Raw genomic sequence first — 15,377 nt, forward strand, 5'->3', positions numbered from 1 at the left:
TTTCCCCCCCCCAGAACCCCCCCAACTATTGACCCCCCCCATGGGCACCCCCAGGGTACCCCAAAACACCTCCAGGACCCCCCCCAGCCATGCGCCCACCCCCCAAGGGTCCCCCCCAGAGACCCCCCCCCAGGACCCGCGGCTCCCAGCAGGGGGCAGCAGCGGCACGCGCACGGTGCTGGGCACGCCCCCCCCCCCTTGCACACCCCCCTTGCACACCCCCCTTGCACACCCACACCCCCCCTTGCACACACAACCACCCCTCCCCACGCACACACCCCTTGCACACCCACGCACCCCCCCAGCTCAGTGCACCCCCCCGTGCACACCCCAAGCTCAACACACACCCCTTGCACACTCACACACACCCCTTACACACCCACCCCCCCTTGCACACCCACACACCCATTTGCACACCCACACATCCCCTTGCACACCCCCTGTGCGCACCCACACACCCCCCACACCCCCCCAGCTCAGCGCACACCCCTTGCACGCCCACGCCCCCCCTTGCACACCCACACACACCCCCCCTTGCACACTCACCAGGCCCCCTTGACCAGCACCCGCAGCTCCCCGGTGCCGGCGCCCTTGGTGAAGACCCTGAAGTCGGCCGCCTCCTGCACCCGCACCCCCTTGGGCTGCAGCCCCCGGCCCGAAGCACGGCACGCAGAGGGGCTGCAGGCTGGGGGGGGCAAGGGGGGCACGCTCAGCACCCCCACCCAGCACCAGCACCGTGGGGGGGGGAAATGGGGGTGTAAGGGGGGGGTAAGGGGGACCTGGGGGCTATGGGGTGCCTTGGGGATAGCCTGGGGGCAGGGGGGGTATGGGGGTGCCAGGGGGATTGGGGGGGGGCATGGGGACAGCAGGGATATTGGGGGGGGCACGGGGACACCAGGGATACTGGGGGGCATGGGGATGCCTTTGGGGACAAGGGGGTGCTATGGGGACACTAGGGGGCCATGGGGACACATTGGGGATATGGGGGGTGCCTTGGGGACACCAGGGGCATTGGGGGGCCATGGGGACACCTTGGGGACACCAGGGGCACTGGAGGGCCTTGGGGACACTTTGGGGACAGGGGGTGCCTTGGGGACACCAGGGGCATGGGGGAGCCATGGGGACTCCTTTGGGGACAGGGGGGTGCTGTAGGGACACCATGGACATTGGGGGGCCATGGGGACACCTGTGGGGATGGGGGGGGCTATGGGGGTCCCAGGGACATCAAGGGGGCATGGGGACACCCTGGGGACAGTGGGGTGGCCTTGGGGACACCAGGGACATTGGGGTGGCCATGGGGACACCTTTGGGGACAGGGGGGCTGCTGTGGGGACACCAGGGGACCATAGGGACACCCTGGGGACAGTGGGGTGCTATGGGGACACCAGGGACATCGGGGGGGTCCATGGGGACACCTTGGGGACAGGACGGTGCCACGGGGTCCCTATGGCCATAAGGGGGCTGTGGGGACACCCTGGGGACAAGGAGGTGCCGGGGGGGCACAAGGGACATTCGGAGGGCTGTGTGGGGACACCGGGGGACGAGACAATCCCAGAAGCTCCCCAAAAACATAGAGGGGCCGTGGTGACATTGGGGTGCCGTGGGGCCACCGTGGTGCCACAGGGGACAATTTGGTGGCCCTTGGGGACAATTTGGTGGCCCGCTCTCACCTTCGGCCACGTTGACGGTGTAGGGGCTCCGGGGGATCTGCGCCCCCGCGTAGGTGACGTGGACGAGGTGGGGACCCTGCTGCACGGGCCGGTAGGTGCAGCGGAAGGTGCTGTCCCCTTTGTCCTCCAGCATCACCTCCACCGTGTCACGACGTCCCTGGGGGTCCACGATCACCACGCCCACGTCCCCCGCGCCGGCCCCTGTCACCGCCACCACACGGCCTCAGCACCCCACAGGACGGCCACGCGCGCACCGGGAGGTGGCCCCCGGTGGCACCGTGGCGTGGGGTGGCACCGTGGCACCGGGAGGTGGCCCCTGGTGGCACCGTGGCGTGGGGTGGCACCGTGGCACCGGGAGGTGGACCCGGTGGCACCGAGTCGTGATGTGGGGATGTGGCACCAGGAGGACGTGGTCCTGGTGGCACCGTGTCGTGACGCATGGATGTGCCACCAAGAGGACGTGGCCAAGGTGTCACCACATCATGGTGTGGCCGTGACACCAGGAGAATGTGGTCCTGGTGCCACCACATCATGATATGTGGCTGTGGCATCAGGAGGACGTGGCCCTGGTGCCACCATGTCATGCCACATGGCTGTGCCACCAAGGAGGACATGGCCCCAGTGCCATGTGGCTGTGCCATCATGAGGACGTGGCCCTGGTGCCACCGTGTCATGGTGTGGCTGTGACACCAGGAGGACGTGGTCCTGGTGCCACCACATCATGACATGTGGCTGTGCCACCAGGAGGAAATGGCCCAAATGCCACCAAATCATGACATGTGGCCATGACACCCAGAAAACGTGGTCCTGGTGGCACCGTGTCATGACGCATGGCTGTGCCACCAAGGAGAATGTGGCCCCAGTGCCACCACATCGTGGCATGGCCGTGCCATCAGGACATGACCCCAGTGCCACCAAACCATGACATGCAGTTGTGCCACCAGGAGGAAATGTCCCCAGTGCCCCCACATCATGACACGTGGTCGTGCCACCAAGGAGGACGTGTCCCCAGTGCCACCACATCACGATGTGGCACCAGGAGGACACGGCCCCGGTGCCACCCGGTGCCACCCAGCGCCACGGGGGTCCTACCACAGCTGGGTGCCACCAGCACGCCCCCACCCGTGTCCCCCCCCCTGCCCACCTGCGGTGTAGATGTCGAAGTAGGTGGCCTTGTTGGCCACGTTGCCCACGGGCTCCAGGCCGGGGCCACGCGCCGTCACCTTGCTGGCGTCACCCAGCGCCATGCCCACGTTGACACCGAAGGGGCTCTTGTCGATGTTCTGCCCCGCAAACAGCACCGTCACCTGCGGGACACCGCGGGGACACCGGGGTCACACCATGGGGACACCACGAGGACCCCGATTCCACGCCTTGGGGACCTCCATGGGACACCCCACAGACCCCGATGTCGCATCTTGGGGGACCTCCATGGGACACCCTGGGGACCCAGTGTGACAACTTGGGGACACCCCAAGGACACAGTTCCACATCTTAGGGACACTCAGGGGACCCAGGGCCACACGTTGGGTACCTCCATGGGGCACCCAGGGGACCCAGTGTCCCACCTTGGGGACCAACATAGGACACCCCAAGGACTCAGTGGCACACCTTGGGGACACCCCGAGGACACCCATGGGACACCCAGAGGACCCCAATGTCACACCTTGGGGACTTCCATGGGACACCCCAAAGACCCCAATTCCACACCTTGGAGACCTCCATGGGACACCTCAAGGACCCCAATGTCACACCTTGGGGACCTCCATGGAACACCCCAAGGACCTCAATGCTGCGCCATGGGGACCTCTGTGGGACACCCTGGGGACCCCAGTGCCACATCTTGGGGACACCCCAAGGACCCAGTGCCACACCATGGGGACCCCCAGGGACCACCCCGAGGACCTGCTGCCCCCCCCCAGGTGCCCCCCAAATTTTCTCCTCACCTTGTGCAGCCCCGCCACCTTGGGGACGTAGGTGACCGAGTACGTCCTCTTCTTGTCGTTGTTGGGGACCACCTTGGCCTGCGGGGACAACCCTGAGGTGTTGGGGGGGGGCACGGCGTCACCAACCCCACAGAGCCCCAACCCTCGTCCCCGGTGTCCCCAAGGGGTCCCCTCGCACCTCCTCGGTGTGTCCCTCGGGGTCCTCGATGTAGACGAGGACCTCGCCCACGCCGGCGTCCAGCGTCTCCACCGTGAACTGCGCCGGCTTCAGCACCGTGTTCCCCTGGGGCTCGATGCCTACGGGAGGGGGGGGTCACCATGTGCCCCCCCCCCCACCCCACCCGGACCCCCGAGACCCCTGAGACCCCCCCCCGTGCCCCATTGCCACCACGGCTGTGGCACCACCAGGACACGGCCCCAACGGCACCCGGTGCCACCACGGACACCTCGAGGTGTCCCCGGTGTCCCCATGGGGGTGACACCATGGGGACGTGTCCCCAATGTCACCACGGCCATGCCACCATGAGGACAAGTTCCCAGTGTCACCACGGCCACCTCAGCATGAGGACATGTCCCCACCGTCCCCGTGGCCATGCCATGGCTGTGCCACCATGAGGACATGTTCCCAGTGTCCCCGTGGCCATGGCACCATAAGGACATGTCCCCAGTGTCCCCACGGGGGTGCCACCATGAGGACATGTTCCCAGTGTCACCACGGCCACCTCAGCATGAGGACATGTCCCCAGTGCCACCATGGCCATGCCATGGCCGTGCCACTATGAAGACATGTTCTCAGTGCCACCAGTGCCACCACGGCCACATCACCGTGAGGACATGTCCCCAGTGTCCCCGTGGCCATGGCACCATAACGATGTGTCCCCAGTGTCCCCGTGGGGGTGCCACCATGAGGACGCATCCCCACTGCCACCCAGTGCCATCAGGGCCACCTCACCATGAGAACGTGTCCCTGGTGTCCCCATGGGGGTGCCACCATGAGGATACGTCCCCAGTGTCACCACGGCCATGCCACCACGAGGACATGTCCCCAATGTCACCATGGCCATGCCATGGCCATGCCACCATAAAACTTGTCCCCAGTGCCACCACGGCCATGCCACCACGGGGCCACGTCCCCAGTGCCCTGCGCACCGAGGGGACCCCAAACTTGGAGGGGACCCTCACACCCGATGACCCCACCATGCCTGGTGACAACATCCCCCTTGTGTCCCCGTGTCCCCCCGTGTCCCCCATGACCTTGTGACCCCGTGACCCCCCCCGTGACCCCGTGACCCCCCCCGTACCGGGCCCGTAGGCGCGGGCGCGTGCGGGCTGGAGCTGCCGGGAGCGCAGGGGGGCGCCGGGTTTGAGCTTGGCCTTGGGGAACTGGGACAGGTAGGTCATCACCGAGTGCTCGTCCACGTTGGGGTCCACGATCTCCTCGGGGGCGATCACCTGCAGGAGCCCCCCCCCCAAAAAAATTAGTGCCGGGACCCCCCGCACCGTGGGACCCCCCCAGACCCGGGGACACCCCATATCCAGGGACCCCTGTGCGCTTTGGGGATGCGCATCCCCAGGGGACCCCCCCGTATCCGGGGTCTCCCCCTTATCCAAAGGACCCCCCCATACCCAAAGGACCCCCCCATTCCCAAAGGACCCCCCCACGCCCAAAGGACCCCCCCCACATTCCCAGGAACCCCCCCTGCACCTTGGAGACCCTCCACACCCAGTGCCCCCCCTATCCAAGGGGTCCCCTGCACCTTGGGGACCCCCCTACCCAAAGGACCCCCCCATGCCCAAAGGACCCCCCCCATACCCAAAGGACCCCCCCACATTCCCAGGAACCCCCCCTGCACCCTGGGGACCCTCCACACCCAGTGCCCCCCTATCCAAGGGGTCCCCTGCACCTTGGGGACCCCCCTACCCAAAGGACCCCCCCCAACTTCTGGGGACCCCCCCATACCAGGGGTCCCCACTGCATCCTGCCCCCCCCGTCACCCAAGGGACCCCCCCGTCCCCAGGGACCCCCCCATCCCCAAGGGACCCCCAACCCCAGGGGTCCCCCCATCCCCCCCATCCCCCCAGGACTCCCCCTCCCCAATATCCAGGGACCCCCCCCCCTAGTCCCAAGGGTACCCCATGCCCACCCCCCCCCCGTGCCCCCCCCCGTGCCCCCCCCCCCTTGCCTGGGGCACTCCGAGCCAGTCGTCCGCCTGCTGCATGGCCTCGCGCGCGTTCTGCACGGGCTGGTTGGGGTCCCAGCTCTCCCAGTCGGGGCACAGCCCTGGGGGGGGGGCAGGGGTCAGCACCCCAATGCACACACCCCCCCCCAAAAAAATCTCCCCCATGTCCCCCCCACAGCCATCCACAAGCACAATGCACCAAAGTGCCCCCCACAGCCCCCCGAGATGCTCTGGTTCCCCCCCCATGCCCCCCCAACCCCATAGCCCCCCCCCAGCCCCCATACCCCAATACCCCCCGTAGCCCCCCACCCCACACAGCCCCCCATAACCCCCCATATCTCCCCCATAAGCCCCCCATATCCCCCTATATCCCCCCCATAACCCCCCATATCCCCCCTATCTCCCCATATCCCCCCATAACCCCCCCACAACCCCCCATAACCCCCCATATCCCCCCCATATCTCCCCATAACCCCCCAAAACCCCATATCCCCCCATACCCCCCCAAATCCCCCCATATCCCCCCCATAACCCCCCCCAAACCCCCCATATCCCCCCCATACCCCCCCAAATCCCCCCATATCCCCTCCATAACCCCCCCATACCCCCCCATACACCCCCTTTCCCCCCCCATAACCCCCCATATCCCCCCATATCACCCCCATAACCCCCCCATATCCCCCCTCATATCCCCCCATAACCCCCCCATATCCCGCCATACCGCCCCATATCCCCCCATAACCCTCCATATCCCCCCCATATCCCCCCATACCCCCCCATATCCCCCCCAAACCCCCATAACCCCCCCATGCCCCCCCATATCCCCCCATAACCCCCCACATCCCCCCATATCTCCCCTTCTCCCCCCATAACCCCCCCATATCCCCCCATATCCCCCCCCAAAACCCCCCAAATCGCCCCTCACCGGGCGCGCAGTTGTCCACCAGTGCTCCCAGTGCCTTCCCGTCCTGCCAGTCGCGGTTGAAGTTGGTGATGGGCAGCTGGGGCACCTTGTTCTGGATCCAGCCCAGCAGCCGCTGCTTGGGGGTCTGCCGCCGCGCGTCCTCCTCATCCTCATCCTCCCACATGGGCATGGAGATGGAGTAGTGCAGGATCAGCGTCCACACCAAGCCCAGGATCAGCTTCAGGTTGCCGTCCACGATGGCCTTGCTGTCTGTAGGGGGCATATTTGGGGTCTATAGGGGATGTATAGGGGGTCTATAGGGGATTTAGGGGGTCTATATGGGATTATTAGGGGTTATAGGGGTGCAGTAGTGCAGAATCAGTGCCCACACCAGCCCAGGATCAGCCTCAGGTTGCCGTCCACAATCGCCTTGCTGTCTATAGGAGATGTATAGGGGATTTAGGGGATGTATAGGGGGTCTATAGGGGGTTTAGGGGGTCTATATGGGATTATTAGGGGTTATAGGGGTGCAGTAGTGCAGGATCAGCGTCCACACCAAGCCCAGGATCAGCTTCAGGTTGCCGTCCACGATGGCCTTGCTGTCTGTAGGGGGCATATATGGGGTCTATAGGGGATGTATAGGGGGTCTATAGGGGGTCTATAGGGGATTTAGGGGGTTTATGGGGGGTTATCAGTGGGTATAGGGGTGCAGTAGTGCAGGATCAGTGCCCACACCAGCCCAAGAATCAGGTTCAGGTTGCCATCCACAATCGCCTTGCTGTCTATAGGGGGCATATTTGGGATGTATAGGGGATTTAGGGGTTCTATAGGGGGTCTATATGGGGTTTAGGGGGTCTATATGGGGATATAAGGGGTTATCAGGGGGTATAGGGGTGCAGTAGTGCAGGATCAGTGCCCACACCAGCCCCAGGATCAGCTTCAGGTTGCCGTCCACGATGGCCTTGCTGTCTGTAGGGGGCATATTTGGGGTCTATAGGGGATGTATAGGGGATGTATAGGGGACTTAGGGGGTCTATATGGGGATATAAGGGGGTATAGGGGTGCAGTAGTGCAGAATCAGTGTCCACACCAGCCCCAGGATCAGCCTCAGGTTGCCGTCCACAATCGCCTTGTGGTCTATAGGGGATGTATAGGGGATTTAGGGGATGTATAGGGGGTCTATATGGGATTATTAGGGGTTATAGGGGTGCAGTAGTGCAGGATCAGCACCCACACCAGCCCAAGAATCAGGTTCAGGTTGCCATCCACAATCGCCTTGCTGTCTATAGGGGGCATATTTGGGATGTATAGGGGATTTAGGGGTTCTATAGGGGGTCTATATGGGGTTTAGGGGGTCTATATGGGGATATAAGGGGTTATCAGGGGTTATAGGGGTGCAGCAGTGCAGCCTCAGCGCCCACACCAGCCCCAGGACCACCTCCAGGTTCCCATCCTTGCTGTTTGGGGGGGGGGGGCGCACGGGCTCAGGTGCCAAACGGGGACCCCCGGGACCCCTGGTGACACCGCACCAAGGTGGGGACCCCCCGGGACCCCCAGTGCCACTGCCCCAAACTGGGGACCCCCCAGGACCCCCGGCACCACCACACCAAGTTGGGGACCCCCCAGGACCCCGCAGTGCCACCACATCAAGGTGGGGACCCCCAGGACCCCCACTGCTGCTGCACCAAATTGGGGACCCCCCAGGACCCCCCAGCACCACCACACCACGCTGGGACCCCCCCCCCGGCACCCCAAGGTGCACACATGGGGGTGTCCCGCCCACCCCTGGGGACCCCCCCTCAGCTCACAGGGCACGGGTGGGGGTCGGGGCCCCCCAGGACCCCCGGTTGGGGACCCCCCCCCAGATACCCCAAGGCGCATGGGGACATCCCGGCCCCCCCATCACCAATTGGGACCCCCCCAGCACCCCAATTGCGCCCCCCCCCCCCCCCCCCATCCCCGGGGGGGTCCCCAGCACAACGCCGGGGGGGGGGGGGGGTGAGGGAGGGGTGAGGGGGGGGGGGTCGCAGCCCCCTGCCCCTCCCCCCGTCCCCACCATGATCCCAGCGCCCCTCCCCCCAAATCCCCTCCCCTTCCCCCCCCCCAGGCCCCACCGAGCGATCGCGTTTCGGGAGGAAATGGCCGCGGGGGGGGGGGCTTGGAGGGGGGGGCGGCGCTGGTTTGGGTGGGGGGGGGGGGCGTTGGGGGGGGCGCGCGCGGGACCCCCGGGTGCGCACGGGCGCGCGCAAGGGCGCACAAGGGCGCGCGCGCAAGGGCGCGCGCCCCCCCCCCCCAAAAAATGTGCCCGGGTGGGGGCGCGCACGCGCATGGCCGCGGGGTCACCCCGCAGCTGTCCGGGGGGGGGGCGCGCCCCGGGGGGGCCCCACGCGCGGGGGCGGCGGGCGGGGAGCGGGGCCCCGGCCCCGTGCCAGTGCCGTGAGCTCAGCGCCGCGCCCACGCGGGGGGGGGTGCGAGGGTGTGGGGGGGGGCCCTGACCCACGGCACGGCCCCACAGCCCCCCACCCCCCCCAGCCCCACGGCACAGCCCCACAGCCCCCCCAAGACAAAGCCCCCCAGCCCCACACGAGGCCGAGCTGTGGGGCCAGCCCCATGGCACGGTGCTCACATAGGGGGCCGGACCCCCCCCCGAGCACACCACGGCGCGGCCCCATAAATGGGCTGAGCCCCACGGCACGGCCCCATAAACGAGGCCAGCCCCACAGCATGGCCCCCATGGGGCAGCCGCATGGCAAAACCCCACGGCACGGCCCCACATGTGTGGACCTGGCCCCATGGCACGGCCCCATGGCAAAGCCCCATGGCACGGCCCCATACATGAGGCCAGCCCCATGGAACGGCCCCACAGCGCAACCCCACGTGGAGACCTGGCCCCATGGCACAACCCCATGGCACAACCCTATGGCACAACCCCACACACGAGGCCAGCCCCACGGCACAGCCCCACGGCACAATCCCGTGGCACAACCCCATACACGAACCTAGCCCCATGGCACAGCCCCATACACGAGAGCAGCCCCACGGCACAGCCCCACAGTGCGGCCCCACAGGGAAACCTCGCCCCATGGCACGAACCCATGGCACAACCCTATACATGAGGTCAGCCCCATGGCACAGCCCCATACACGAGGCCAGCCCCACGGCGCAGCCCCACATGGAGACCTGGCCCCATGGCACAACCCCATGGCACAACCCTATACATGAGGTCAGCCCCACGGCACAACCCCATACATGAGCTCAGCCCCACGGCGCAGCCCCACATGGAGACCTGGCCCCATGGCACGACCCCATGGCAAAGCCCCACGGCACAACCCCATGGCACAACCCCACACCCAACCCCCCACACCCCCGAACCCAGCCCCACAGCACAACCCCATGCAAGAACATCACCCCACACCCACCCCACACCAAACCCACACCCCAACCCCACACACCCCACACACCCCACACCCCTCACCGATGGACACCAGCTTGATGTGCTCCCTCTCCAAAAACTCCAAGGCCACCGAGACGTTCTCCAGCTTCATCTGCCGAAAATTGGGGCGCGGGTGGTACTTGCGCCCCATCTTTTTTTGGCTCAGCACCTCCAGGAGGGCGATGAGGCGCAGCCCGTCGCTCAGATCCCGCTGCAGGTCCCCGATCCTTTTGTGCACGCATTTGAGGTGCTCGTTGCACCAGCGGGTGAAGGTGTTCTGCTGGATTTTTTTCCAGGGCGCATCCTCCGCCAAATCTTTTTCGGTGGCCGGCAACTCCTCGGGGTCCTCGCCCACCGGAGCCTCGTAACCCGATGAGTTCATGGTGGGGATATGGGGTCGGGGGGATTCGGGGGGCTCAAGGGGTTCAGGGGGTTTGGGGACGGTGCCCGGTGTCCCCCGCTCGGGATGCTGTGGGTTTTTGGGGATCCCCCCCCCACTGCTTGGGGGTCTCGGAGTTTTTTGGGGTCTCGCCGCTCAAGGTCTTGGAGTTTTTGGGGTCCTGACGCTCGAGGTCCTGCTGCTGTGGGGTCCTGGGGTTTTAGGATCCCACTTCTCAGGGTCCCCAAGGTCCCGGAGTTTTGGGGTATTGGAGTTTTGGGATCCCGGAGTTTTGGGGTCCTGAAGTTTTGGGGTCCTGGAGTTTGGGGTCCTGGAGTTTGGGGTCCTGGAGTTTGGGGGTCCCGGAGTTTTGGGGTCCCGCTGCTCAAGATCCCGTAACTTTAGGGTCCCGTGGATTTGGGGGTCCCGTGGATTTGGGGTCCTCCTGCTCGGGGTCCCGGATTTTTGGGATCCTGGCGTTTTGGGCTCCTGCTCCTCAGGGTCCTGTGGATTCGGGACCCTGTGAATTTGGGGTCCTGCTCCTCGAAATCCCGTGGATTTGGGGTCCGTGGATTTAGGATCCCGTGGATTTGGGGCTCCTGCTCCTCACTTTTGGGGTTCTTCCTCTCGATGTGGGGGGGGGGGGTCCCCAAAACCTCGCTGCCGGGGGGTTCCCCAAAATCTCCCTGCTTCGGTTCCGGCTCCCTTGGGGGGGGGGCTCGTGGGGTCGCTTCCCCCCCGTGTGTCCCGCGTGGGTCCCCGCGTGGGTCCCGGTGCCGGTGCCGGCGGCTGAGTGGCGGGGGGGGGGCGGCCGGGGCCGTTTTAAAGCGCTGGGGCCCGGCCCCGCTGGACCCCGCCCGCGGCCGCCCCCGTGACAGCAGCCGCTATTTATAGCCTGGGGGGGGGGGAATTTGGGAGAATTTGGGAGGGGGGGGGGCGGAATTTGGGAGGTGGGGGGGTAAGGGGATGAGGACCCCCCCGCTAGGGGAGGCCCCGAAATGCTACGGGCCCCCCCCCCCCCAGCCTGAAAATGGGGGAGGTGAAAGTTTGGGAGCCCAAAAGTTTGGGAGGCCGAAGTTACGGGACTCCGAAATTTGGGGAGGTGAAAGTTTGGGAACCCCCCGCTGGTGACCCAAAACACCGGGACCCCAAAACAGCAGGACCCCAAAATGCCAGGACCCCAAAACAACGGGACCCCAAAACAACAGGACCCCAAAATGCCAGGACCCCAAAAATCTGGGACCCCAAAGCTCTGGGACCCCCGCACCCCGAAACTGTGGGAGACGAAACTTTGGGACCCCAAAACTGAGGGACCCCAAAGCTACGGGACCCCCGGACCCCGAAACTACAAGAGCTGAAACTTCGGGACCCCCCCGCTGGTGCCCCAAAACGCCGGGACCCCGAAATGCCGGGACCCCAAAGCTATGGGACCCCCACACCCCAAAACTGCAGGAGCCGAAACGCCAGGACCCCGAAATGCCAGGACCCCGAAACAGCAGGACCCCAAAACAATGGGACCCCAAAATGCCGAGACCCCGAAACTCTGGGACCCCAAAGCTTTGGGGCCCCCATACCCCAAAACTGCGGGAGCCGAAATGCTGGGACCCCCCCCCACTGGTGCCCCGAAATGCCAGGACCCCAAAGCAACAGGACCCCAAAACGACGGGACCCCAAAGCTATGGGACCCCAAAAAGCCAGCATCAAAAACTTTGGGACCCCCAGACCCCAAAACTGGGGGACCCCAAAGTTACAGGACCCCGAAACACCGGGACCCAAAACTATGAGACCCTGAAACTCCAGGACCCCAAAATGCAGGGACCCCAAAATGCCGGGACCCCAAAGCTATGGAACCCCAAAACACCAGGACCCGAAACTTCGGGACCCATGGACCCCGAAACTATGGGACCCAAAACTCGAGACCCCAAAACTACAGGACCCTAAAACTGTGGGGCCCGATAAGCCGGGACCCTAAAACCACAGGACCCAAAACTGTGAGGCCCCAAAACTACAGGTCCCTGAAACGCTGGGACCCCAAATCTACACGACCCGAAACCACAGGACCCCAAATCTGCGGGACCCCAAATCTACAGGACCCTGAAATGCAGGGACCCAAAACACTGGGACCCCAAAATGCTGGGACCCCCTTGTGTCAGTGCCCCAAAACTCCAGGACCCCAAAACTCCAGGACCCCAAAACTACGGGACCCTTGGTGCCAGTGCCCCGAGACCCCAAAACACCGAGACCCCAGCACCCCAAAAATCTGATACCCAGGACCCCAAAACTCCAGCAACCCCAGGCCCAGTGCCCCAAAACACGAGGACCCCAAAACTACCAGACCCCCCAGTCCTGGTACCCCAAAATGCTGGGACCCCAAAACACTGGGACCTCGAGACCCTTGTACCCCAAAACATCATCACCTCCCACCCCAAAATCTGGTGTCCTGCACCCAAAAGCTCCAGTGCCCCCAAATTTGGTGTCCCTGTACCCCCCCCCACAGAGGCACCCGGCACCCCAAAGCCCGTCCCCCCGTGACCCCATAACCCCAGCACCCCAAAACCCAGCCCCCCCCAAACCTCCACACCCAAGCACCCCCCCCCGGGCCCCCCATGACCCCCTATAACCCCCAAATCCCCCCATGGCCCCCCCCACCTTCCCTAATCCCCCAAACCCCACCATGGCCCCCCCAGCCTCCCCTGAACCCCCAAATCCCCCCTATTACCCTCCCATGACCCCCCCAAACCCCAAATCCCTCCCTTGACCCCCCCCAATCCCCCAAATCCCCCCATGACCCCCCATGACCCTCCCAATGCCCCCCAACCCCCCCATAACACCCCAATGCCCCCCAATCCCCCCCACGACCCCCCACGACCCCCCCAATGCCCCCCACGACCCCCCCAACCCCCAAATCCCCCCACGACCTCCCATGACCCCCCCTGAACCCCCAACCTCCCCCACGACCCCCTATGACCCCCCCAATCCCCCAAATCCCCCCCATGACCCCCCCAGTTTCCCAACCCCCCCACGACCCCCCATGACCCCCCCAAACCCCAAAATTCCCCCATGACCCCCCCAATCCCCCAAATCCCCCCACGACCCCCCATGACCCCCCCAACCCTCAAATCCCCCCATGACCCCCCCAATTCCCCAACCCCCCCACGACCTCCCATGACCCCCATTAGCCCCCCATGACGCCCCCAAACCCCAATTCCCCCCATTACCCCCCCATGACCCCCCCAAACCCCAAAATTCCCCCATGACCCCCCCAAACCCCCAAATCCCCCCCATGCCCCCCCCCACCCCCCCATAACCCCATTAAGGGGGCCCCATTCCCGTGCCCCCCCCTTGACCCCGGTGACGCCGCGCGGTGACGTGGCCCTGGGGAGGGGGGGGGGGGGGGGTGTCGGGGTTGGCCCCCCCCCAGTGTCACCGCGTCACCTCCTGGCCACCGGCCCTGGAAGCTTCCAGCGGGTGGGGGGGGGGGCACCCCGGGGTGGGGGGGGGCTGCTAAAAATACCCCCAGAGTCAGCGCCACGCAAAGCGCCCAAAATACCCCGGAGCGCAGCGGGGACGGGGACAGAGGTGGCACCCACGGGGACAGGGGTGGCACCCGTGGGGGTGGGGGCACCGGTGGCACCCATGGGGACACCAGTGGGACCCCACAGGGGCATGGGTGGCACCCATAGGGACGCTGGTGGCACCTATAGGGACACTGGTGGCACCCTTGGGGACAGGGAAGGGGACACCAGTGGCACCCATAGGGACCTGGTGGCACCCATGGGGACAGGGACTGGGGTGGCATCTGTGGGGGTGGGGACACTGGTGGCACCCATGGGGACACTGGTGGCACCCATGGGGACACGGGTGGGACCCCACAGGGACATGGGTGGCACCCATGGGGACACTGGTGGCACCCATGGGGACAGGGGTGGCACCCATGGGGACATTGGTGGCAACCTTGGGGACACTGGTGGCACCCATGGGGACAAGGAGACCAGTGGCACCCATGGGGACAGGGACACTGGTGGCACCCACTGGGACCTGGTGGTACCCATGGGGACACTGGTGGCACCCATAGGGACACTGGTGGCACCCATGGGGACAGGGACACTGGTGGCATCTGTGGGGGTGGGGACACTGGTGGGACCCACAGGGACATGGGTGGCACCCATGGGGACACTGGTGGCACCCTTGGGGACAGGGAAGGGGACACCAGTGGCACCCATAGGGACCTGGTGGCACCCATGGGGACACCGGTGGGACCCATTGGGACAGGGGTGGCACCCATGGGGACACTGGTGGCACCCACTGGGACACTGGTGGGACACATAGGGACATGGGTGGCACCTATAGGGACACTGGTGGCACCCATGGGGACAGGGGTGGCACCCATGGGGACATTGGTGGCACCCACTAGGACACTGGTGGGACACATAGGCACATGGGTGGCACCTATAGGGACGCTGGTGGCACCCTTGGGGACAGGGAAGGGGACACCAGTGGCACCCATAGGGACCTGGTGGCACCTATAGGGACACTGGTGGCGCCCACGGGGACAGGGACTGGGGTGGCACCCACAGGGATGGGGACACTGGTGGGACCCACAGGGACATGGGTGACACCCACGGGGACACTGGTGGCACCCCTGGGGACAGGGAAGGGGACATGGGTGGGACCCATGGGGACACTGGTGGCACCCACTGGGACAGGGACACCAGTGGCTCCTGTGGGGATGGGGACTGGGGTGGCATCTGTGGGGATGGGGACACTGGTGGCACCCATGGGGACATGGGTGGGACCCATGGGGGTGGGGACACTGGTGGGACCCACAGGGACATGGGTGACACCCATGGGGACACTGGTGGCAC

General features: G+C 65.7%; 1 protein-coding gene across 1 annotated transcript in view; it reads right to left on the minus strand.

Moving 5' to 3' along the window:
- FLNC (filamin C) overlaps nucleotides 1–11,315 on the minus strand; it is a 54,250-nt gene extending 42,935 nt beyond the window's left edge. Inside the window, 9 exon segments of the mRNA XM_072037389.1 lie at nucleotides 553–685; nucleotides 1,671–1,871; nucleotides 2,815–2,977; nucleotides 3,617–3,694; nucleotides 3,795–3,913; nucleotides 4,918–5,068; nucleotides 5,800–5,897; nucleotides 6,722–6,970; nucleotides 10,176–11,315. Of these exon segments, the coding sequence (XP_071893490.1) occupies nucleotides 553–685; nucleotides 1,671–1,871; nucleotides 2,815–2,977; nucleotides 3,617–3,694; nucleotides 3,795–3,913; nucleotides 4,918–5,068; nucleotides 5,800–5,897; nucleotides 6,722–6,970; nucleotides 10,176–10,515 (1,532 nt within the window). The 5' untranslated portion in view covers nucleotides 10,516–11,315.
- Nucleotides 11,316–15,377: the final 4,062 nt, after the last annotated feature.

This window comes from Anas platyrhynchos, chromosome 1 (assembly GCF_047663525.1).
Source record: "Anas platyrhynchos isolate ZD024472 breed Pekin duck chromosome 1, IASCAAS_PekinDuck_T2T, whole genome shotgun sequence".
Lineage (NCBI taxonomy): Eukaryota > Metazoa > Chordata > Aves > Anseriformes > Anatidae > Anas > Anas platyrhynchos.